This window comes from Balaenoptera musculus, chromosome 11 (assembly GCF_009873245.2).
Source record: "Balaenoptera musculus isolate JJ_BM4_2016_0621 chromosome 11, mBalMus1.pri.v3, whole genome shotgun sequence".
Taxonomy (NCBI): Eukaryota; Metazoa; Chordata; class Mammalia; order Artiodactyla; family Balaenopteridae; genus Balaenoptera; species Balaenoptera musculus.
The window spans coordinates 102526936-102550762 of NC_045795.1; the positions used below are offsets into that span (position 1 = coordinate 102526936).

The window sequence follows — 23827 nt, forward strand, 5'->3', positions numbered from 1 at the left end:
CCCCGACCCGCTGCAGCCGAGCTGGAGACGGGACCAGGTGCGAAGCCCGCGGGGAGTCATAGAGGCCCAGCTCCAGCTCCCGTCTCCTCCGGAGCTCGCCTGGGCTGCGGCCACCTCCCGCGAGGGCTGGCCCTTGTGCTCCCGATACCACAAGGTGCAGGGCAAGGGCATCTGCCCACAGCGCTGCTTCGCCGGACGCTGGACCAAGCGGGCACGAGGCCAGGCCGGTGGTGGGCAGGGCGCCAGCCATGCTGCTAAACTTGTCTACGGGTCTTGTTCCCAAGGCTCAGTCTCCCTCCCTAAGACATGCGACGGGGGCGCAAGCGAACACCTGGTCCCGAGCCCTGGACGCTTGGCCGGCGCCGGCCCGGGGGCGCTGCAGTCTCGTGGTGTCTCTGAGCTGGGCCTGTGGAGACAGGACGGGGCTCTCCTTGTGGGTGTCGGGACCCAGGCTAGGGCTGATGCAGGGCTGGCAGGACCCCGAGCAGCCCAGACCAGAGAGCTGCCCGTCTGCTGTGCAGGGCTGCACGTGTCCTTAGGGACACTGTGAGAACGGGGTGGTGACACGCGTTGGGGGCACTGAGAGCTGAGGCTGTGCTCCGCCCCGCGGGGAACCTCAGGACCATGCTGGCTCCCGACTCGGTGACCCAGGCCCGGCCCTCATGCCCTCCGCGGCCCCGGCTTGTGGCCCTTCCCACTGCTCTTGCTGTGCTCCCCAAACACGCCCACACACTCAGGCCTCAAGCGCGGCCTCCTCGGCCCCTTGTGCTTGGCCTGAGGAGGTCCACGGATGGGGCAGGATTCTGTTTGACTGTCCCCTCCGCCGGGAAGCCTTCCTGGGCTTCCCACGCACACGACACAGACCGCACGGTCACTTGTGCACTGCAGCAGACTTCTGCCGACCCGCTTCCCCCCCAGCCTTCCTTAAACCATTCTCCAGGCGGTCGTTTAAAATCGCAAATCAAATGAAGTCAGCCTCTTACTCGAGACCTGCCTCTGGTGGACCCCAGGCCCCGCTCCCCAAGCCACCCCTGCCGCGTCTCCACACCACCCCCTGCCCCCGCTCGGCTTGCTTACGCCCTTCGGGGCGCTCAGAGGCACCGGCAGAGGGCCACCCGACGCCAGCGGTGCAGTGCCGGAACAGAGGCAGGTCTGTCCGGAGGAGCCGTCTCTGTCCAGCAATGTCCTCCCACCACCCTCGTCACCAGCAATGCTGCCCGGTGGGTCCCCAACTCGTCTCGTAGGGCCTCCGGCCCCCGGGCCTTACACACGGAGACAACCCTTTTGAAGGGAGCAGCTGTGTGAACGTGGGGCCTTCCAACCTTGAGGCCGCCCAGGACTTTCTGGGAAGGCTCCCTGGGCGTCAGGACGGGGCCGTCCCTCTAGCCCGTCTGGTTTTGAGGGTCAGGACCCTTGTCTCAGAAGCCAGTAGTGATGGCTCCGTAAGACACTGCTCCCTTATTACGGCTCAGCTTGGACTCCTGAACCCGAGGCCCAAGTGTCCATCCTGAAATTCAAGTAGGAGTCACAAGTCACTATGGCCAAACCCAGCCCAAAGGCAGGTTTCGTTTAGTTCAGACAGTTTTAGTTTTCAATCAGGAAATTTTCCATAAATATTGAACCAGATGAAGTCTGATTCCTGGGCCTGCGTCCCATCGCGTGGGAGCAGCGAGGCCCGAGCAGTGGTCCCTGTTTACCACTCTGCCCCTGCTCCCTATCGCCTGCCACCGGCCTCTGACACCCCGGCTTGGCCCTGTGGGCCTTGCCTCCGAGGTGAGAGGCCCCAGTGCACCTGGGCCTGCCGGCGGGGCAGGGGAGGACACCCGGAGGGCTCCTCCGTCGCCGTTCTGGCCGGCTGTCCTGCAGAGCCAGCGGGAGGCCCGTACGCCACACTGAACGCCGCCCCGTCCACGGTCTGCGGCCCCCCAGACGCCCCCTGCTCTGGGGGCCGACAAGTGCGCGGCCCCAGAACCCCGGGCTCCCGACCCGGCTCGGCCCCGACTTGGGCCAGAAGCCCCACTGCTGTTCCACCTGGCGCTGGACGTCCGCTTTACTTAAGGTTCTTTCACAATCAGCACTTCAGAAAGGTTAAAAGTAATTCTTCAGGGGAGGGACGGCAGGAAAAGACAAGCAGGGTCGGTGGAGGGGGGGAGGGCGGGAGTGGGAGTGGGTGGGATGAAGGAATCTGACCAGTCATATTTAATAAAAAGCTTAAGAGCCACAAACAGGAAGCAGACCTATTAAAAGGCAACACTGACCTACGGCAGGAATGTGAACTCGAGTTGCCCGAAGCAGCGTCACCACGGCCCCCAGCCCCACCCCAGTACCCAGGGCCCCAAACACGCCCCCTCCCACGTTCCTGCTCTGGGACACCCAACTCTGAGTCTGCCTCGGGCTAGAGGAAGGGGAGCAGGGCAAGGTCGGCATGATGCCGTCCACCCCGGGAGAGGACACGGACGCTGCCCTCCGTCCCTCTGTGTGGACCAGCAGGGCCCCGAGGCCTGGTGGGCGAGCGCCCGGGGTGGGCCTCTCCCCCCAGGCAGCTTGGCTCTCGCCCCCCAGTGCCCAGAGGGCCCCACATATGCAGGCTGGGGCCCTGGGGACTGAGGTCTGGACACGGGCCTGCACGTGCTCGCTGGGGCCCAGTTTGGCTAAAGTGACGACCAGGAGCGGCCAAGGGACAGCGGGGAGGACAGGATGGGAGCCTGAAGCCCGGTGCTGTGGCTGGACTCCCACGGGTACCCCTGCCTGCCCGGGGCCCCTCATCCGTGACGGGGCTCCCGCCTCGGCAGAGGCCTCAAGGCACATTCCCACAGCCCGGGCCGCAGGAAGCAGGCCTCTGCTGACAGCCGCCCTCCCTCGCGAGGGGCAGAGGGGGACTCGCGACAAAGCAGCTGGCCAGGCTCTCAGGAGAGGACCCTGCTTCCCAGCCGGGCGGGCACCACCCCACACGGAGAGCCCGCCGGAGGAGCCGTGCTCCGAGGCCCCATGCCCACCAGATGCAGCCCGCCCGCGGCTTCCCATCCCCTAGTCCCGCAGCTCCAAGCAGCACAGCCACACGCGGGTGTGAAGGCACGCGCGTGCACCCCGCGGATCCGCTAATGGAAGCACCCCTCGGGCCGGTCCTCGCCTGCCCCGGGGCTCTGCAGGCCCCCCCCGTCCCCCGCCCCGTCCTCAGGGCCTCCGCGTCTCCCTCTCCGCGGAGCTCCCCTCGCCTGGTGTCCATGGGGCGCCCTCCCTCCCTGTGGCCAGGCCCTACTCAGCTGCCCCTCTTCCCAGGACTTCCCCGGCTGCCCACGGCCTCCCCTCCTGCGCAGCTCATGGTCCACACCTCCTGCACGGGTTCGCTCTGCCCCCTCCCCCGACCACGGCCACCACACCTGGCGCAGCGGGACCTCAGGAAGCTGGGCTGCGAGGAGTGAGGGGGGGAGCTGAGGACACCTGGGAGCTCTGTCCCAGCGGCAGACGCGCACTTCGACCCCGCCGTGGACAAGTCCCACCTCAAACCGAGTGGGAGGCAGGAAAGGAGGTGCCAACGCACGTTCTGGGAAACCCTCTGGCTCCGGGACCGTGTGCCAGCCCTGGTGGTCTCCATCACCGACCATGCCCCTCGGAACCGCCTGTTAGAGCAGCACCATCCCGTCCACGCACAGGCCACGGGATGGTGCAGTGGGCGGTCGGACCAGATGCCGGGTCCACACCAGGTTCCTCCAGGACACACACTGGCTTTCCAGCCACAGGTGGCGGGACCAGAAGCCACGGTGCCATGTGGGCTGAGCCCGCGACGTTGGCATGGGCGGGCCGAGACCCCGAGCCGAGGAGCCGTGTTTGGGTGCCGTCCCCACCTTCCCTGCACGGCTCCCGTGAGCAGAAAGAAATGACCACACTCACCAGGGACGTGGACCTTGAACTTGCCACTCTGGCCGAAGGCGCTGGCAATGACCCCCAGCTCCCCAGTGGACAGGTGCACCTTGAGCCCCACGAAGAGCTGGATGTTGGTCTCCTTTTTGAACAGGGAGCGGCCGATCACACTGTAGTCGTCCATCACCTGTGCCCACACCCAGCCCCGGAGAGAGGTTAGTGCCTGGGAAACGCTGGGCTGCCACACTGCCCAGGCGGCCCGCCCGTGGTGTCACAGGTGATGCCCGGCCCCTCTCGCCACTCCCTCCCGCCACGGACACCTGCTGGGCCCGGGCTGCACCAGGCCGGCTGCGGGCACTTGGTTGGCTGGACACGCTCAGCTCGTCCACGTGGCACTTTCCCACCTGACAGATGGGAGGAGGAGGCACTGCCCGTCCACGGCCACAGAGCCCACGGGCAGAGGTGACGAGAGTCCGCAGCTGCCCACCTCTGCATGGCCGCCCGCCCACCGGTCCCCAAGCTGGCAGCGCTCCTCAGGAAAGCTTTCACGGCACTGCAGGCCGAGGGGATGGCGCCCACTCCTGAGCCTGCTCCACCCTCTCGCCAGCATCCCCCGCACCGAGGAGGCTCTGAGAACCCGGCCTCTGCCGTCCCGCCCGCCACACGCACGCGCGTCCCTGCCTAGGGCCCCTTCCTGGCCTGGCCCACGTCCACCCCGCAGACCGCGGCCCCGCCTCCGCAGTGCCCCCACGGCTCTCCCTGCTGAAGCCCCGTTTCCCCTGGCTTGCGGCTGTCCGTGTGGAGGCCCAGGCTGAGCGGAGGCACATGTGCGTGTGAGGAAGTTGGCCTGGGGCAGCCCTGGCTTCGCCACGAGCTGTGTTCCTCTGGAACCTTCTCCCAAGCGCTTGAGCTTGGGGTGGGTGATGTGTGAGTCCCCCCAGCCCTGGCCTCCGGTGGCTCAGGCACAGGCCTCCCTGGACCTGCCTGGCTCCTCTCCAGTGCCAGGAAGGTGCCAGGCCTCTGTGCAGAGAGAAGGGAAGGGGGGCATGTGTGCACACGCGTGTGTAAAGACCAGCTCTACCAGGCCTCAGAATGCCGGGTCCCACAAGGGGGCCACGGGAGAGACTGGGGAGGCTTCCTTCTGCCCTCACGGCCCCGTGCGCCGGCCTGGGGCAGCTGCATGGAGTCCGACCAGGCACCAGCTCGGGCGGCCGCGTGGGGCCGACGTGCTGCCAGTGGGGGGACCTGCTCCTGGGGGCCCCCGGGGGCCAGGCTCAGAAACATCTTGTTTCTGCCCAAGATGCCACGATTTGGCCAAGGGCCAAATGGATGGATTGTTTTGAAAAGCAGAAACTGTCCCGTTTACCCTAAAAACCTTTTGGAAAAACATATCCTATTCTGTTTGATTCATAGCGCTAGATAAAAGGTACGTGCATTCCTCCTCTCCCCAGTGATGGATGAATCGGATACAGGCAATGATAAGAATAATCATTCCCACTTGCACAGCCCTTTGTAATTCGCAGTCTCGTTCCCACACGAGAACTCCTCCTTGTCCTCCAGACTCACAGGGCTCCCCTCGCGGGCCGGACCCGGCTCTGCCCTCCGCATGGCACCGTCTGCGGGTGTCCCCGCTGCCGTTGCAGGGCGTCCAGCAAGGCTGCAGGGCGAACTGAATGGAGGCAGCTCCTCCGACCTCGGGACAGGGGAGTCGAGGCGAGCAGTGTCACCAGCCCCAAATGGCGATGGGTGGCCCCGTCGCTTTCGCAGGACCCCCATCTGTACCCCCCGCCAGGATGGCCTGCACGTGGAACTCTGTCCCAGCCTCGCCAGCAGCCCCGCCTGGTCCAGCAGGTGCCAGGACTTCGGCGGAACCGACCCGATGGTTCCGGACCAGCCATTCCGCGTTCCCCACGGCCAGAGGCTGGTCCCGAGGTCAGCCTGGCTGCTGAGGCTGCCCGTCGCTGGGAGGAGAGCCCGCGGAGACCCCCGACCCCCAGCCCCTCGGAGACCCCAGCCTGTGCGGACTGAGGCACCAGTGTGTCCCACTGAGCCCTCGCAGAGCCCTTGTCTGCAAGGGATTTCCACGGCCACTTTGCAGAGGTCAGAGCTGAGCTCAGGGACGAGATCTGAGAGGGTCGCGAATGCCAGAGCCAGGGGCACAGTGGAAACTCAAACCCCAGCCGGCCAGGCCTTTGCAATGTCCCCGCAGGAGTGTTCCGGACTGGCGGCAGGTGCACATTTCCGCGCCCCCAGAACACACCCCTCCAGTAGTTACAGGGGGTGGGGCCGTGAGAGGGGCTCAGCAAACGGCTGCTGCAGGAGCCCCCATTTAATGACGCTGGTCAGAGGGGAGGCCTGTCGGCGGGAGGCCTCTGCAGTGCTGCAGGAAGACCAGAGGCGGCATCTGTCCTGGGCTGCGGGAAATGGTGAAGCTCAGCCCCTCCGTCTCTGGAACGTGCGTGCCCCTGATGGTTGAGCTCTTCTCCAGATGACTCTTCCAGCCAAAGCAGAGACCTCAGAGATCAGACACACCAGCACATCCAACAAGGGAAGACCTTCTGAGACTAGACGGAGGCTTTCCTTCTGAACCCACCCCTGTGACGAGGAGCCACAGGCAACACGCGTGGAATCTGAGGCGGCAGGTCCCCGGGAGCGGTGCTGAGCCGCCACAGTTACAGCCATAGCTCCGAGGGGGACTTGCAGTGTCTGCGTGAACTCTCCGCTTCGTCTCTTGGCCTTTGGTGGCTGGAGGCCGAGTTCCCCAAGTGCAGTCACTGCCGCTCACAGAGCCCGGGCCCTCTCCTCCATGCCAGGCGGGTCCCCTCTGTCCCCGGCCTCTGAGTGGGGACTTGGCTGGCGGCGCACGTAATTATGTCATTACACGTGTGTGTCTCTCTCAGGGCCGGCTGCCGTGATGAGGCTTGGGAATTGCCCAAGTTCTGAAGCGACTATTCTAATTCAAATTGGAGAAGTGGCAGCAAGGAGACAGGGGCAGCTGGCTGTGAAGCGGAGCCCTGAGCAGAGAGGGCTGGCTAGGCTGGGGCCCTGATCCGCCTCCTCCAGCTCTGCAATCTGGGGCATGGGGCTTCTCTGAACCTCAGTTCCTTCCTCTGGAAAAGGCTGTTGCTAGGATGAGGGGTGCTGGTGCTGGCAAGAACACCCGAGACCCGGTAGCAGGACACCTGCCCAGAGGCCAGAACCTCGATGAGCAGAATATGAAGCTGGGAGAATGACGAAAGCAGTACCTGCGGCGGGGGCTCCTCCAGCCCACCCAGAACCCCGAGAGTGAGTTATCCAACCCTTGGAGGACGGGAGCCGGGGGAGACCTCTGCCGCGAATGGACCCTCGGAGTCACCGGGAACGACAACTCCCAGGTCCCTGGACGACGATGCCCGGCCTCATCCATCCTTTTTGGCCGCAGAAACCAGTTGCCAAGACTGCACGTTTTCCCCCCTCAGCGCAGGGCGAGGCGTGTCTGATGCCCAAGTACACTGGCGGGCAACGACCAACCCCTTGTAATCCCCTGGTGCAAACCCAGGACGGACGTTAGCCTTCAAGTTGTTTCACTTGGTCAAGCGAGTTCCAGAGGCCCAGGCGGGGAGGCCTCGGGCGGCCAGGCTCTGGGCATCACCCCAGGGGGACCATGCCACGCCCGCTCCCAGGCCGACCAGGCCGTCTTCCTCAAAACTGGGCCTGCCCAGCACCGAGCGGGCACCCGGCCTGGCAGTGACGAGCCCGGCGGCCCACGACCCCGACGCACGGAGCCTCCCTCCCTCTTTCTGTTCCCGTCACCAGGCACCAACGCGGGCGAAGCCCCTGCCGGTGCTGACGAGGAGGTACAAAGGCACCGTCCCCAGAGGCAGCTGCGCTCTCCAGGAGAAAAAGGGAGGCTAACTCTTTGCCGGGCACTCACTGCGTGCCGGGCTCACACTTCACGCCACGCCCTCGCACGCGTGGTCGCGTCAACTCCCCACCAACTCCGTTAAAGAGGCGACGGGCTCCGGGGGTGGGGGAGGGGTGTGACTGGTCCACGGCCGGGCCGAGGCAGCAGCACCTGCTCAGTACATCGGATCCAGAGCCAGCTCTTTCCACCGTGTCCAGCTGCCTTGACCCTGCATCTATACAGCAACAAAAAGGGCAATTTTCAAAGGGGGGCCAATGCGCATTTCGGCAGCCGAGGGAGAGTCCTGGCTGTCAGACGCTGTTTGGACGGCAGGAGAGAGGCCTGGGTTTGGGCCAGCACACTTGGGCAGCCGTCGGATTTCCCCAGGGCAGGGCCCGCTCGGCCTCTGCTGCAGGAAGAAGCTCTGTTCCTCGAGCAGCCTGGGAGCGGAGCGGGGGGCAAGGGGCAGCAGAGCTGGCCGAGCGGCTGGCTGGACCGCAGCGTTGCTCCCTCCAGGAGTTGGGGGCCTAGCCTGCCGGACGGCGAGGAGCCGCGCTGACCAGAGGCAGTCGCAGGCCGGCCCGCACCCGGTGCCCCGGGCACGTCTAACAAGCCATCAGCAGTGGAGCGGGGAGAGCTGGGAGCCGGCAGGCAGGGCCGCTTCAGACTTCAAAGCCGGCCAGCGCTCCTGGTGGCGTCTGCGTGTTTACCCTGGGTTGGGCAGAGGCCACAGGCTCCTCTGGCCATGCCCTCAGGCCTTCCCTGTCCGGCGCCAGTGGATGCCAGGCCCAGGGTGGCCGGCACGCCCGGCCTGACCCCACCACGGGGGAGAGAAAGGTGCAGCCATCCGGTAGCCCGGGCCGCCGCGCCGTGAGGGAAGTCCAGGTGATCAGCACCGAGCCCGGCGCTCTGCGCTGGCCCTTCACACACAGTGGTCTCCCCTCCTTCTACCGCCCTGGGAGGTGGGGAGCACGAACCCCATTTTTCCAGCAAGGAAACTGAGGGGAAGAGACTCACCCGACACCTGGTCTGCAGGGGCCCGTCCAGCGGGCCTGGAGCCCGTGCACGCTGGGTCCCTGTGGCCTCGGTGGGAGACCTGCCGTGCCTGGTCCTCTGCTCACCCCCGCCCGGGTCCCCTGGCAGCCCCCGCCCAGCCCGCCGGCCTGCCATGCCTTGGGCCCACCGTGCACGCGAGGGTGCGGTGCTGTCTTCATCCCGGCGGCCTGGAGAGGTGAGTGAGTGGGAGCTGGTGCAACACCTTCGTTTTCTAGTGATGTGGGTGGAACTACGCAAGCTGCCGGGGCCGGGGGGTGGGAGGGGCGGCTGGGCCCGGGCTGTGGCAGCAGTCGGAGGCGTGGGGCGGTGCAGGGCATTTACTGTCCCGGGCACTGAGCCCTCATTTGCCCACCTCCATCCATGTGATTGACTGATTGATTGATTTTTGTTTGGGTTGGGTCTTTGTTGCTGAGCGCAGGCTTTCTCTAGTTGCGGAGCACGGGCTCTAGGCGCGCAGGTTTCAGCAGTTGTGGCTCACGGGCTCAGTAGTTGCGGCACGTGGGTTCAGTAGTTGTGGCTCGCAGGCTTAGTCGTTCCGCGGCATGTGGGATCTTCCCAGACCAGGGCTCGAACCCATGTTCCCTCCATTGGCAGGCGGATTCTTAACCACTGCGCCACCAGGGAAGCCCCCCGTCCACGTGATTTTTACAAATGAGGAAACAGGGGCCCACAGAGTAAGCAACTTAGCGGAGGGCAGCCGTGTGCACCAGCTCCAGGGTGTGCACGAGGCAACACAGGAGCCCCGGCTGCGCTGGCTGGGCCGCAGGGCTATGCCCAAGCCCACGGAGCTGAGGATCCTGCATCTGGACCTGCGAGTGGGTAAGGAAGGGCGTCTTCTCATCTCCCCACGGGGCTGCAGAGGAAGGGGCGCAGGGCCTGAGCAGCCAGGGAGGATCTGGGGGGCCCGGGGGAGGGGGCGAGACCAGAGGGCGTGAGTGATGGAAACCCCGGCACACCCACGTCAGGCCCTGGACACCTCCTCCTGTCACCCGGCGCCCGCGCTGACTCAGGCCTGGACCAGGAGGGGTGACCCTCCTCTGCTGCCTGAGGGTCAGAACCACAGGGCCGGCTGCAAGCCTCAGGGCAGACCCCACACGAACCTGAGTTCCCTGACACTGGGGTCTCGGCACTGCTGCTCTGAGTCAGCGGAACGCGGTCGAGTCCCAGGACCACCCACTGCCATCCCTGACCCCCACGAGCATACGCCACAGGGCCAGTGAGGCCTGCGTGTTTGTCCACCCATTCACCTGTGGCCCGGTAGGCATGGGCTCCCATGCAGGGCTGCAGGCACAGATGATGGCGGTCGGGGGGCACCCAAGGAACCACCTGCACTGACCAGGCGGGCCAGGCGGGTTCACGGGCCCCGCCTGCGTGTCAGCCTGGCTCTAACTGGCGGAGTGAGAGGACGCAGGCCACTCCCGCCGGGCTCCCCGTCTGGAGACCACAGGCGCTGGAGCCAGGTGTCCAAGGCCTTCCTGGCTGTCAGGCCAGGCAGGGCGGTGGGCAGGAGGGAGGGGGAAGGCTGCTCACCCGCTCCACGATGCCGTGCTTGTGCTTCAGCTTGTACACTCGCAGCGTGGGCAGGGCGCTCTCGGCATAGTTCTTATCTTCCAGCCCGTGGAGCAGGACGCCGTGGAAGGCCAGCCGGCATGTGTTGGCGTGGATGTCCGCGTCCAGCCTGGAGCCAATCACCAGGCACAGCCGCGGGCAGGTGACGGGCTTCTCGAACTCCACGAGGGCCCACTGCTGCCGGGGGCAGCGGCCTTCGGAGGCCTGGCCCACCCTGCTGTCGGCCTCACCACGGTCCGTCTCGGCCGGCACTGAGCCCGGGCACAGGTACTGCTCCTGGAAGAGGTACTCCTGGGAGAAGTCGAAGGAGTCCAGCACGGGCTCATGGTCGAAGCTGTCGGGGGCGGGGCTGAAGAACATCACCCGGCCCATGACCGTCTCGTGGCCCACGGTGATGTGGAACTTGGCCTTGGTCTGCAGGGATCCCCGGAAATACGGGATCTTCTCCACGGAGACGAGGGCTGCATGGACCGTGTGCAGGGACTCGGGGGCGCACACCAGGCCACGCTCCAGCAGCTTGGGGTCGAACTGGGTGACACAGATGCCCAGCCGGTCCCCCTGCACAGCAGACGTGACGGGTGTGTGGAACATCTGCATGGACTTCACCTTCCTCACCACCTGGTCGGGAGCAAGAGAGGGAGCTCTGAGGCCGAGCCTCAAGGCTGGGGGGCTCCAGCTGGAGAAGCCCCCGTCCCGGCGCCACCAACACTCACCGGCACCCGGTCAGATGCCCCTTGCACGGGGCAGGCTCCACCCTGCAGACGCGGCGCCAGGCTCACAGGGCACCCAGCCCGGGACGCAGGCAGCGGTTACCGCAGCCCATCCCGCACCACCGGGGTCCCGTCTCCTCCTGCTCCACCCCCAGGCCCCATCCCGCGCTTTCTGCCCCAGCCCTCTGTTTAGGTTTGCTTCCCCGCCAGCCCCACGCCTGCCAAGCCATGCCCGGCTGCCTGGAAAGCCCAGGACAAACACCCCCGCTCTGGAAAGTCTGCCCAGACCCCCGTGGGCAGGACTTGCCGTCTCGCCTCAGTGCTGCCCCAGCCCCTCCTGACCCACGCCGCCTGCTGTGCTGTCACTGCCCGCTCTGGACCTGCCCGCTGCCAGCCGGCGGGCTTCTCCAGGGCAGAGCGGCTCTTCACTCACCAGACACACGGTCCCCTGGGGCTGCTGTGTGCCAGGCACTGTTCCGGGAGTGGGGACAGAGCCAGCTATGTTTTCAAAGAGCTTAGCGTCCAGAAACAGCAACAACGTTACAAATATATTAGTATTAACCAAATTTATATTAATATAAATAAAACTGATACATAACATTTTTGTGTATGGATACATGTAACTAATACCACCATGATTTGTATACTGTTTATGAGACGCTCCAGAGGAAACAACACAGGGTGACGCTGGAGGCGGCCCGGGGGTGGGGAGAGTCGGGCTCTTTGCCGTCAGAGGTCAGGGAGATCTCTGCGGAGGCCATGTCTGAGCCGAGACCCCATGGTAAGAACCAGCCGTGCAGAGGCCAGAGAAAGCCCACTCTAAATGGGGGGACCCGCAGGTGCACAGGCGGGGCTGGGGGGAGGGCCTGCAGTGGGGGGAGCCGGCCGGACGTCACCAGGAGCGATGGCAAAGGAGCGCCCTGACCTGTTTCCAAACCGTCACACCGACCAACACACCAGCACATTTCTGCACCCACGGTGGCTAAATCAGGAACAGACACAGAAAAGACCCCAACAAACGTTCACAAAATGAACAAACGTCTACACCAAGATCCACGGCGCAGTGATAAGATCAAATCTGTGCTGGGACCTCTGGTTAGCGCAGCAGAGAAACGTGAAATCGATTTCAGAAAACCCGCCATCAAAAATCATCACACCAAAGATAACTCTGACCTTCAGGTCGCGAGCACCCCGTCTACGAAGTCGGGTGTGCGGAACCCTCGTTTTCTCCCCATAGAGGGGGTGCCGTGCTGACATGAGCCGCAGAAGCCCCGTCCTTTCCTGGAGAGCCTGATACTCAAGTGTTTGTTTAAAGACCATTAACGACCTAACCAGGAGGTCACGGGGCAGAGAAAGTGAGAAGCACAGTGTCAAAAGCCACAGCCAAGATCAATCAAAGAGAAACATAAAACATCTCTGAAATGGTCTGTAAGGGCAACGGGAAACTAAGGTCTTCAGGAATGCACCTCAGAGTAACCGGAGAGTATTATCTTACACTAAGCTTCTGCCCAGCGAGGGAGGACCCAGTCATGCCTCCTCCCCCTAGCTGGGAGCTGTCCCCTGGCCCTCAACCCCGGAGCCCCTCCGGGCCAGCTCCCTAACACGTCTGATGAAGTAATTCCTCGGCACCAGCCTCTACAAGGGTTCCCATCTCCTACAGCGTGACTTTCAAACCTTGTGGGTGGAACTGTCGTGATGACGAAGACCCTTTGATGAACTGAAATTCCACAGGGGATCAGTGCCCCCACCCAGGGCACCCCCTCTGCTGCCCCACCAGGACTCCTGCTGGCCTGGCTCCCCAGCGAGTGCGAGCGGCCTTCCCTGGAACCTCCCACCCCACGGCCCACTCAACAGCTCTTCGCAGCACTTAAGCCCCGGCCCCGGCCCCGGAGGCTCGACATCTTCCCCGCGGACACGCTTCTGAGCTTTGCCCCTGAGGCTCCTCTCCCTGGGACTACCTCCACCTGGCAAATTCCCATCCATCCCTAAACCCCAGCTCCCAGGGCACCTCGTCCCTGCCCACTCCGGACAGAGCTGGTTGTTCTCCTCGGCTGACTCTGAACCTGACTTTCTCTGTGGTCACTGCTGGCTGACAGTTCTGTCAGTCCCTGCCTCCGTGCATTTACTGACTTAAATTACAATATAAACCAAAACATTACCATCAACGTCTGTCTCCCCACGTGCTCCTCCCCCAGCCAGCTCTCCTGCCTGCTCCCCAGCCGGAGGGAACTGCTCTCTTGAATTCGGCGTGTAACATGCCTTTTCTTTTTATTGATATGTGTCTATAATTGTGTAGAGACTTACCACATACGTAGTACATGTGCCTAATCGATAACTTGCTTTGTTTGGTGAGATTCTGAACTTGGAGTTGGTGCCCGTGTTGCCTGCACCTGCAGCTTACCTGTCGTGACACCGTGCATCTCACGGTGCACACAGGCCCCCCGTCCAGTCTCCCATCCACGAGCCCCTGGGTCGTCTCCAGTTTTCTGCTGGGTGTGGTGTGACGGGTCCTCTCCTATGCAGGAGTGCTGCGGGTGCAGGTGTGGGGACAGGGCTGCGGGACCCAGGCCTGGACGAGAGCTGCTGGGTCACAGGTGAGGGAGCGCTTGCCTCCGCCAGGCAAATTGAGCACCAGTGCACGTCCGCCCAGTGGACACACGCCTTCTCCACCGCTCGGCACTGTCTGACTTCCTCACTTCTGCCCATCAAATGTGTCTGTCTCCCCTCCTAGACCCTGAAGACAGGGCCATGTTCCACCTGCTGCTGCACCCCCAGCGCCCGGCACGGAGGGCTGCTGACAGAGCCGGCCCACGGCAGCCCCTCGGGAGGGAGAAGAGACGCACCCCTCATGGCGAGAGCACAGCTGGCAGAGCACAAGCTCGGAATCCAGACCCGCAGGGGTCTGAGCAGGGCCCGCGTGTTCACGAGCCTCCCCTGAGGGTGGCCAGGGCCTCGTGCCACCCGATGGTCCCCCCGGCCCCCCAGGCCCAGGGTCAAGCAGACGCTATTCAAAGCATGTTCTCTTCCCCACGGAGCTCACGTTCTTAGGACTGAAATAATAAAGAGGCCCTAAGAGGGCGCCGTGAAGAGCAGCAAGACAAATAACTGTGCAAATCAAGGTTTTAGGGCCCAGACAGGAAATTGTGAAACAGATCAAGACGGGGACGGGCAGCGGGGCACCACGCCACCGGCCGCCACGCTCCCCCAGATCCACATCAGGAACACAAGACGCCACCGAGGACACTGCCAAGGAGATGTGGACAGTTTCACCAGCTGAAGGGTTAACCAGGCTTTCCTGTCATTTTCTAGGCAACTTTGAGAGACGCTCCTGCCCAACTCACTCACCAAACCCTCACTAAGACCCACGTGGAGGGGCCGAGGCGCCATCCACACGCCCACGCACCACGTGTCACCCAGGTTCCCTCAAGCTCCGGCCCAGGCCCTGGAACGGCCCAGGGGCGGCGGACACAGTTTTGATCTTATGGAGCTGACCGCTTGCAGGTGGGGGGACGTTAATTAAACCATCAGCTAATAAAGGCAGAATCCTAAGACCACGGGGAGGTGCTGTGAGGGGAACTACCTGGGGACCTAATGACTCCTGGGTGGTCAGGGAGGGCTTCCCTGAGGAGGCGGCACTGAAGCTGAGACCAGATGGAGGAGAAGGGACCACCCGCAGGGGCTCCAGGCAGGGGAAGAGCAGAGTGGGCCCGAGGCCCCAGGGCGGGCAGGAAAAGAGGTGGCCAGGGTAGTGGGGCCAGCGCCTGCACCATGAGAAGGACAACAGACGTCCCGGCGGCGGTGGCCTGGGGCTGAGCAGAGGGAGGACGCACTCCAGTGGTCACTTCGCAAGGTCACTTGGCTGCGTGGCGCAGGGGCGGGGGGGCAGGGAACAGGAAAGGAAGGCGGGAAGCCAGCAAGGAGGATACTCGGGTTCTTTCTGCAGCAGCAGGATGGGCGGCAGAGGCGGGGGTAACGGGCATGCCCAGCGTCCAGCCTGAGGGCAGCCGAGAGCTCAGAGGGCAGGAGGCGTCGGGAGACACACGAGGGGAGGGCAGGCTGCGCGGGGGAGACACGCGCCAAGTTCCTCCTGGACTGCCCTGCAGCCCCGTCCTCCTCGGAAGCGCCACTTCCGTGTACCCCGATCCTGCGTGACCCTCGTCGCCGTGCCCGTCATCAGGAGACCCAGGAGGCTTTACCTCCCACACAGGCCCAGCAGCCGGGCCCCTCCACTGCGCCCACCGCCCCCCCACTGCCGGGCCCCCTGACTGTGAGGGTCGTCGTGCCCTGCGCCCTCCCTGCCTTCCAGCTTGCTCTGTAAAAGCTCACGTCCACACTCTGACTGGGCCTCACAGTCGGCCCCTGCTGTTGCTCCGGTTTTATTTGCTACGACTGCTCCACCCCCACCCACGTCACGTCAGTCACACGACCCTTCCTGCTCCGCAGACACGCCAGGCTCCTACCCCAGGGCCTTTGCACTTGCCAGGGCCTCTGACCAGGATGCTCTTCCCCCAGAGAGCCACATTTCTCATTCCCTCATTTCCTTCCTGTCTCTGCTCAAATGTTTATCCATCCTTGACCCCCCCCACCCTGCAACCCAGTAAGAGACAGGACCACCGCCCCCATTCCTCTGTCTTCTTTTGCTTGTTTCCTTTTCTTCACAGTGCTCTCCACCCCCGACATATTACGTATCTGCTCACTGACTCTCTCTCTCCCGCATGGGGTGTGGCCTCCACGAGGCAGGGGCTTTGTTTTTATCTTGTTTTTCCCATTCACATCTCTAGTGCCCAGCACAGCGCCTGACAGGTAGGAGACCTCACCACACACGTGTGGTGTAAACGGGTGCAGCACCGCCCCTGCCCCAGGGAGTTCCAGTCCTGGCCTGGGACCTACACATCCTCAAAGGCCCGTGGAGCTGCACACCTGCGTGGGGGGCAAGACTGGCCCTGAGGCTGGATGGGCAGTTAGAGGTTTCAGACCACCCCGAGGGTGAGGCGCCGTCCAAGCAGGGGAGAAGCAGGGCTGAGGCTCACCAACAGTGACAACAGTGACAACAGAGAAGGCGGGTGGCGGGGGGGGGAGGGATGCCGTCGAGTGGGACAGGACGGCCCTCTGCTTGGGATCAGCAGGCCGGCCCCCCTGAGCTCAGCTCCCAAGAGGGCTGGCTGCCTGCACGGCCTCTTCCCGTCTCCCCGGCACCACGCACTTCTGGGGAGGGAGGATGGGCCCAAGGAGGAGGGAAGAAGGAATACATCAAGCAAGCAAACAATTTTTCAAACTCAAGCTCATGCTTGCTAAGCACTTTAGCCCTTTCTGATTAACAAAGAAGTTTTACCATCATCTGGGTCGGTTATTCGTCATAAAAACCCAACGAGGCAGGTCAATATTTTTACATTCAATTTTATGGATGAAGAAAGAGGTTTTCGATGTCTCCAAGGTCACAAAGCAAACAGGCTGAGACTTGGGACAATAAGCGCTGGAAACGCAGGGCAGGCCTGACATCCCGCCTGTCTCCCGACCCCCCCGAGCAGCTGAGCAGAACGCGCACCACCCCGCAGAGCTGGGCAGAGCCAGGGGCCGCGGGGTGGATGCCACCCCCCCCAACCCCCCCCCCCCCCCCGGCGCGAACCCAGAAAGGCGGCTCCGGGGAAGGAGCCGGGGAGTCGGGGCCGCCTCTAGAGCCGGGAGGGCAGAGGCAGGGCGCCCAGCCCCTCTCTCCTGCCCTGGCCAGGCGTAGTGGACAGTTTCAGACCTGACTTCTCAGCTGCTCCGCCCCCTCCGGCCACCCTTGGCGTCTGTCTCTGGGTGGCAGGGCCCCAGCACAGGACAGGCCCTCCGTGGAGGTCTGTGACTGACCAGGTGGGAGAGCAAACAAATGCCCCATCTGCCCCCGGGCCTGAAGCGCGTCTTCTGAGCGTCTGCACTGTGGTTTCCCGCATCTGGAGCACTCGGCAGGATGAAAACCGGCCTAGAAGTGACCCGAGGTGGGGTTCACCAGGCATTCATCTCTGCTCTCCAGAGCAGCGTGCGTGCAAGAGCGGGCACCCAGCCACGGGACGGAGACCTCACGATTTCACCATCGGCCGGCACAGAGGCAGAGGAGGGACACACCTGCTGAATGCTCACCAAGAGATGAGCTGGCCCTTCCTGTTCGCCCAACAACTGTCCAGGTGGGAACAGTGACCGCATTTTACAGACCAGGGAACTGAGGCCCAGAGGGTAAGGCACGCGCCCACCGCATCCGGATCTGCCCAACCCGAAAGCCCCTATTCTTACACCATATCACATGCATCGACCCCACCACGGAGTGCATGGTACACTTCACCCCACGAGCGAGCTCTCTGGCAGCATTCCTTCTGTAGGGCAAGAAATGGATGGGCCAACACCATTGCAGCCTCCTGCAAAGGAACAGCAGGTCTGGGGCCCCCTGACATCCTCCAGCACCAACAGACGCTGGAAAGAAGGGGGCTTAGCAGTCTTTCTGATGTGCAGAGATTTCTGTAATAATGGTACTGGCTGTAATGAGATTGGACCCCATTATCCGTTTTCGTTCCATTAATGAGCCTGGAAGCTCCTGGCTGTGCCAAAGGCGAGGGTCGAGGCCTTGCAACTTCATCATTACTTAATAAAATGTAAATTGGAGAGGAAAAGAAACACACAAGGTTGACACTAATAAGCTTACACCAGGATCAGTTACTTCAATTCAAAGAGGTTCAGACCGGAGGGAAAAATGAAATAAGCTTTTAAAGACCCGTCTAGGTTTGGCTCCATCAGACCTAACCAATTTGGTTCAATAAGGCTTCAATTTGGCCGCTCTTATTCCTCCCTCTTCTTTGAGCTGGGCCGGGCACAGATAAGACTTCCCCCGCTTAATGCGTTAATTGCATCTTGCACAAAAAAAGCCAAACTCGGGATGCCGCCCGGGGAGGAAGCGGCGTGAGCTGCGGAGGCTGCAGGAGTGGGGAGCAGATGGGCCCTGGGGACTCAGTTCCCACCCGCTTATTTTTTTAGAGAAATGACAACCATTCAGAAAGGTACAGGGAGTCAAGCGATGTAGTAACTACCCGTGTTCCCACCACTGGAATTGACCTCTATGAGTCTGTCACTTGCACGTTGTCTTGATGTCCAGTCGAAGGCCCCAGTCCTGTCCCCGGCCTCACCTCCCCTGGGGCAATCACCTTCATGAAGTCCTCATGTGTCCCACTGTTATACATTTACAGCCACGTGTGCACCCTGGATAGTACCGACTGCTATTTTATACAATGGTGCCCTATTACTGTTTAATTCAAATACTTGTTTTCTTCCTCTGTATTGTGGTTTTGACATCTATTCATATTGGGAGACATATCTGTACGTAGATCTATCTCTGTATATTCATCTGTATATTTACGTAGACACTGACCTATCTATTCGTACAATCTATCCAGGTTATTCTTTCTGACTGCTGCATAGTACTTCTTTACATGAAACTGCCACCTTTTATTTATCTGCGCCCTTACTGATGGACACGTGGGCCACTGCGAACGATGCTGTGGTGGCCATTCCTGTAGCGTCAGCCCACAAACGCACACAGAGCGTCCCCGAGCAGGTATCGGGACAGAAAACTGTGGTGTGGGGAGCACAGCTTCAGTTTCACTAGGTCTTCCCAACTGCCAGCTCACACCCTTCCAGCAGTGCTGGGAGAGGCCTCCTCTCACACGGCACCGGCACCGGTACTGCAGGCTCTTTAACTGCTGCCCAGCTGTCAGATCACTAGGACGGCAGCTCCTCGGGGTCCCTGCTGCCGCCACTTCACCCCAAGGCAAAGTGGCGAAAGCTCCTCCCCACGGCGACCCTGCCAGGCCCAGCAGCCTCCAGGGCGTGCTCCCAGGGAGGGTGACACACCGCAGGAGGTGAGGCCAGGCCCCTCTCTGTCCTGGCTCTGCTCCTGGGCCCACTGCCCCCTGGGCACCAGTGCCAGGAACTGGGCCCTGGCAGCACGGGCCACTCTCCTCCCGCCCGGCCTTGTCTTGGGGGACGGTGCTGGCTGCTCAGAGGTGGGCTCTGTTCCATGCAAACATCCCACTGGGGCCTCAACTAAAGCCAACTGCTCCCTGGGGAGGAGGAGAGCCGAGGAGACCTTCCTCTCCGGGGTCCCTGCGTAGAAATGAGAAACACCCCCTAAGAAAAGGAGGAGGGTCTTCAGAAGCCTGGGGACCCAGAGACCGAGCTCCAGGGTCAGAGATGGAGTGGGGCTCTGCCTGCCTGCATGTCTATCTTCTCCGGGAGGCCCGCCCTGCCCCAAGCGCCCGGCCAGGCTCCCGTTCCCAGTGGTCAGTGACCCCTGGGCCCAGCCCCGCCCCGCACCAGCCCAGGCCCCTGCCCAGGGTCCCGGAGCCCCGACAGTGCTCCTCACGGCCTCGTCGTCATCCCCACCACGCGCCTGCGCGTCTGGCTCCCTGCTGGGGGGCTCCCGCGCCCGGCGGACGGCGGCCCGTGGGCAGGCTGGGTCATGCTGCTCACCGCCGGCCCCCCCTCGATGCCTGCCACGTGGTGGGCACCCGGGGAGGAAGGGCAGGGATTCAGTTTCCACCGCTCGGCCCAGCGAAGGCCCCACCCCTCCACCGCGACCTCACAAACTAACCCTGGCTATTAATCACCCAGCCCTGCGACAATGAAAACCCGTAAAAGTGACCAGGGGCTGCCAGGAGGCTTTACGTCCCTCCTCCCAGCCACCCTCCACGCATCTGTCATCCCATAAAACTTTAAATTGAATTACACCAATGTCTGATTCTTCTGTTTTCCATACGACTGGGGCTTTAATTGTTTTTAACGACATCCTTGGGCTTTTTGGGGGGTAAGGAATCCTTGGGAGGTGAGCCAAGGGGGCCAGCTCTGTCCCGGGGCTGAGCCCGGAGAAGCTGTGGCCAGAGCAGCAAACACGACCACACCTGGGCCTCGGAGAACCAACCGGGCAGCCTGGATCCCAGGAGGACAGAAGGGGCCCACGGTCCCAAGGGCCGGGCTCCTCAGCCCGTCCCCGCCGCGCCCCCCGGGCCGCGCTCCTGGGTGGGCACCGCCTCTGCTCGCGCTCTGAGCTTGGGGTGAGTTCCGCAGTGTTTCCGAGCCTCAGTGTTGTCACCAGTAAAGCGGCTCATACCCCTGGCCCGGGTGTTGTGGCAATGTCAGCGGCCTGTGTCCACATCTGCAGAGGTCCTGGGAGCGCAGGTCCTCAGGGGGCGTGGTGGCCCAAGCTCCGCCCCGGCTCCATCCTCGTCCCTCAAGCGCTCGCAGCCCGTCCCAGAGCGTCTTCCCATCCACTGGGCCTCACCTCTCGCTCAGATTCCCCAAGAGCGCCCCTTCCCCATGGTTCCTGCCGGGCCACCCGCCTCGTACAGAGCCCGGGCCAGACGCCGCCGGTCTTCAGCCCAGGGCGCTCCAGGGGTCCGGCGTCAGCCCCTCTGGCGCCCGGCCCAGCCTCCTCCCGCGTCAGTAAGGGGCTCTCCCAGCGCTCGCCCAGGCCCGGCACCCTCCACTCTCTGCTCACGCAAGTGCGCCAGGCCACGTGCCTTCCTGTTCGCCTCGCACGTGGGCATTCTTCAAGGCCCGTTTTCAAAGTCATCACCCCCATTCCCTCAACTGGGTTCAACTCAACACATTCTTGTAGCACCTGCTCCGAGGCAGGCCTTACACTTGACCCTGGGAGCATGTGGGGCAGATATAAGTGCCACTTAGGACAGCTGTTACGCCGTGAGAGAGGGCTCAGGGGGCCAGGAGAGGAGGTGACATCTGAACTGGGTTTAAGGACAATGCCATGCAAATGAGACCAGGAGAGTATCAGAAATGAAAGAGCAACTTCTCCTTCTGGGTCCCTCTCCCCCTTCCCTTGGCTTTCCTTCAGGGAAAGCTCCCGGTATCACAGTGCAGGAAGGAGCCCGAAGACCTACAGGGAACCTGCATTTTCCACTGGCCCCGGAGCCCAGCTGTCCCGAAAGACGTCAGGAAGTGCTCCTGCCTTTCCTGATGGCGGAGGAGAGCAGGTGCAGGCTCCCGCCTGCCGGGAGCACAGAATTTCTTCCACGTCCCGAGTTACAAGATTCATGGAAGTTTTCGTGTTCTACACCATGACAGATCCATGTTTGTTTCAAAATAAAAATAAGGTTTGGAATTAACTGCCCTTTCGGAAACTGACACTGCAGGAAACTGACCTGCTGGCCCTGGGCTGCCAGCCCCTGGCACGTGGTGGCATTCACCCTGAACCCCTGCCGCAGAAGACTGCATCCGGCAGGTGCGCTGGTTCCAGCGCTGCAGGTAGGTAACAAAGGTCAAGGGCACTCACACCTGCTTCCCACACCCAGGCCAAGCTCTAAAATCCCCAGCCAGAGCCAGCAAATCAGACGGGCTCGGCTGCGGCACAGAGAAGGCCCTTCAGCTCTGCTGAGCTTGGCCCTTGAGAAGCCACCCTGCAGGGGAGAGCTCCAAGGAGCCAGGCGACCAGAGGGACTCAAAGGAGGCTCGGCTTCGGCCAGCAGATTTGGCTTCCACACCCAGGAGATCTTTCCAAAGGCACAGGCAAAGCTCGGGGCTGACAAATGTCTTCCTGGAAATCTGGAGAGATTTCTCAAATGTGAATTATTCCTGCGTGTAGGCAACCAACATATCTACCTGCTGTGTGGGGCTGAGAGGAGCTCTTCCCCAAAAGCTGTGATGAATTTATAAGCTCTGGCCCAGAAAGTAAGCTGAGGTGTCAATATTAATACTATCTGAAAAGTTCAGGAGTTGTAGTTGAGATGAATGAAAATTACTTTAAACACGTAAGCAAGAACTTCGAACGCGAAAAAGTCAAGGAAATCAGCGGCCCCAGCGTGGGTGGAGAGTCAGATGGAGCTTCCCGTCAAGGCGACAGCTGTAAGGACAGCTGTGGACAAGCAATGGACAAGAGAAGCAGCACAGGCGGAGGTGCAGGCGGGGCGGAAACGGGGTCCAAGCCCCACTCTGCCAGCTCCAGACCCAAGCCCCCTCCGTCCCCGCGGCCCAGCACCGCCTGCCCCGGCTCCAAACCGACCGTTGAGGTCCACTCCAGTGTCTGCCCCGTAGCTTGGCCACTGCGCTCTGCCTCAAGAGCTTGTGGTCTGCAGACACTCTAACGCGCTAACCAACGGGCCATCCACCAAGCCGAGCCATTCAGGCGACTGGGGACCTGCCCCGTGCAAGTGACGAGCGGCCTCCTCTTTGTGTCCTCAGGACCCCCACTGCTCTGCCCGCTGAGGCTCCACAGCCCTGGGCCGCCTTCCAAGACTGCCCAGGTTCCCAGGGCCTCTTGTGCCTACTCCGCCACCGTCACCATCATCACCTCCCCGCCCCCGCCCCCCACTGCTGACGTGCAGGGAGCACCTACTGTACACCCCCGGCAGTGTTCCAACAGGCTCACGTACATCAGCCAGCTCAATCCCCGCAAAGCCCCTGAGGGTCCGTCCTACTGTGACCCGCGCTGTCCAGGGGACCTGACTGGGGCCCAAGGTCTCCCAGCTCAGCAGTGGTGGGGCCGGGATGCAGACCCTGCCGGGGGAGCTCTGGGCCAGGCCTCTCTGAGAACACACAGCTCTGATTCTTTGTATCCTGCCCCCGGAGGAGGGGACCTGGTACATCCTCGGTGGTAAAAACCGCTGAACGAACGTGTGACTGAGGGCAAGGGGGCGCGCCCCTGTGTGGCGCAGCGGTTACGAAGCAGGTCCTGGAGTCAGACTTCCCGGTTCAAACCCCTCGAGTTATCCTGCGACCTTGGGCAAGGGGGGCTTAACCTCTCTCTCTTTCCCCAAATGGAAAACGCCCCTGCCTCACCAGGCAGTTGTGAGGATTACACTGGGTAATCTGTGTGGAACAGTTTGCATGGCATCAAAAAGCTAGAAACTGTTCAATAAAGATTAGTGATCAGCACGATTACTGTTACTATTTCATCATCAACAGAAAGGAGATGTGCATCCTGGCTCCACCGGGGTTACCGCGACAATGAAATTATGAGACGCGTGGGCACCCAGCCAGTGCCCGGCAGGAGAAAAGCCTTGAAGGCCCAGCTTCCCCAAAGCTGATGGACCAGGGGTTGCAAACTTTTCTGTAAAAGGCCAGACAGCAACTACTTCACGCTCTGCAGGCCCTACGGCCTCTGTCGCAACTATGCAACTTCGCTGTCGTGGCATGAAAGCAGCTGCGGACATAAAGCTTTATGTATAAAAGCGGCCCGCGGGCAGCAGCTTGCTGACCCTGCTGAGCTCTGAGGCCCGGCTCCTGTGAGCTGAGCCGCCTGGCACAGAAACAGCAGCCCCGTGGCTGCAGCAGCCAGACACGCCTCGGTCAGATCCATCTGTGCCCGATCCGGGCCGCCAGGCACCGCGGGTGCTGCCTGAGCCGCCGCGGCGGCAGAGCTGAACGCCCCGCAGAGCAGGCCGCCGTCCACAGGTCCCCCTTGGCGGTCGCCTCTGAGCACCTTCTCAGCTTGGGCACACGGCACAGGCAAGACCTGGTCCTGCAGCCCGGGGGGAAGACCGCCGTGCGAGCAGAACAGGGTGTGACCTGCAGGTCCAGTCTCCTCATCTGTATCCTGGACACAAGAATAACACCGCGTCTTGTAAAGCGGAAAGAGAAGAACGCACGCGCAGGCCCTGGTTGGGTGCTGCAGTGATTATTATTCCTACCGGTCTCCTAGGAAGCAGAAGCAGAGGGCAATCCACTTGAGATGACTTTCAGAAGCTTAAGGGCATAAGCTTCGCGCAAA

General features: G+C 62.4%; 1 protein-coding gene across 2 annotated transcripts in view; it reads right to left on the bottom strand.

Annotated features, from left to right (window-relative positions):
- Positions 1–23827, bottom strand: part of EEFSEC (eukaryotic elongation factor, selenocysteine-tRNA specific) — a 162082-nt gene that overhangs the window by 27752 nt on the left and 110503 nt on the right. For both annotated transcript variants that reach the window (XM_036867681.1, XM_036867680.1), the window contains exons 5-6: positions 10331–10987; positions 3892–4048 (exon numbers count right to left, since the gene is read on the bottom strand). In XM_036867681.1, the coding sequence (XP_036723576.1) occupies positions 3892–4048; positions 10331–10987 (814 nt within the window). The remainder of the gene's footprint in view (positions 1–3891; positions 4049–10330; positions 10988–23827) is intronic.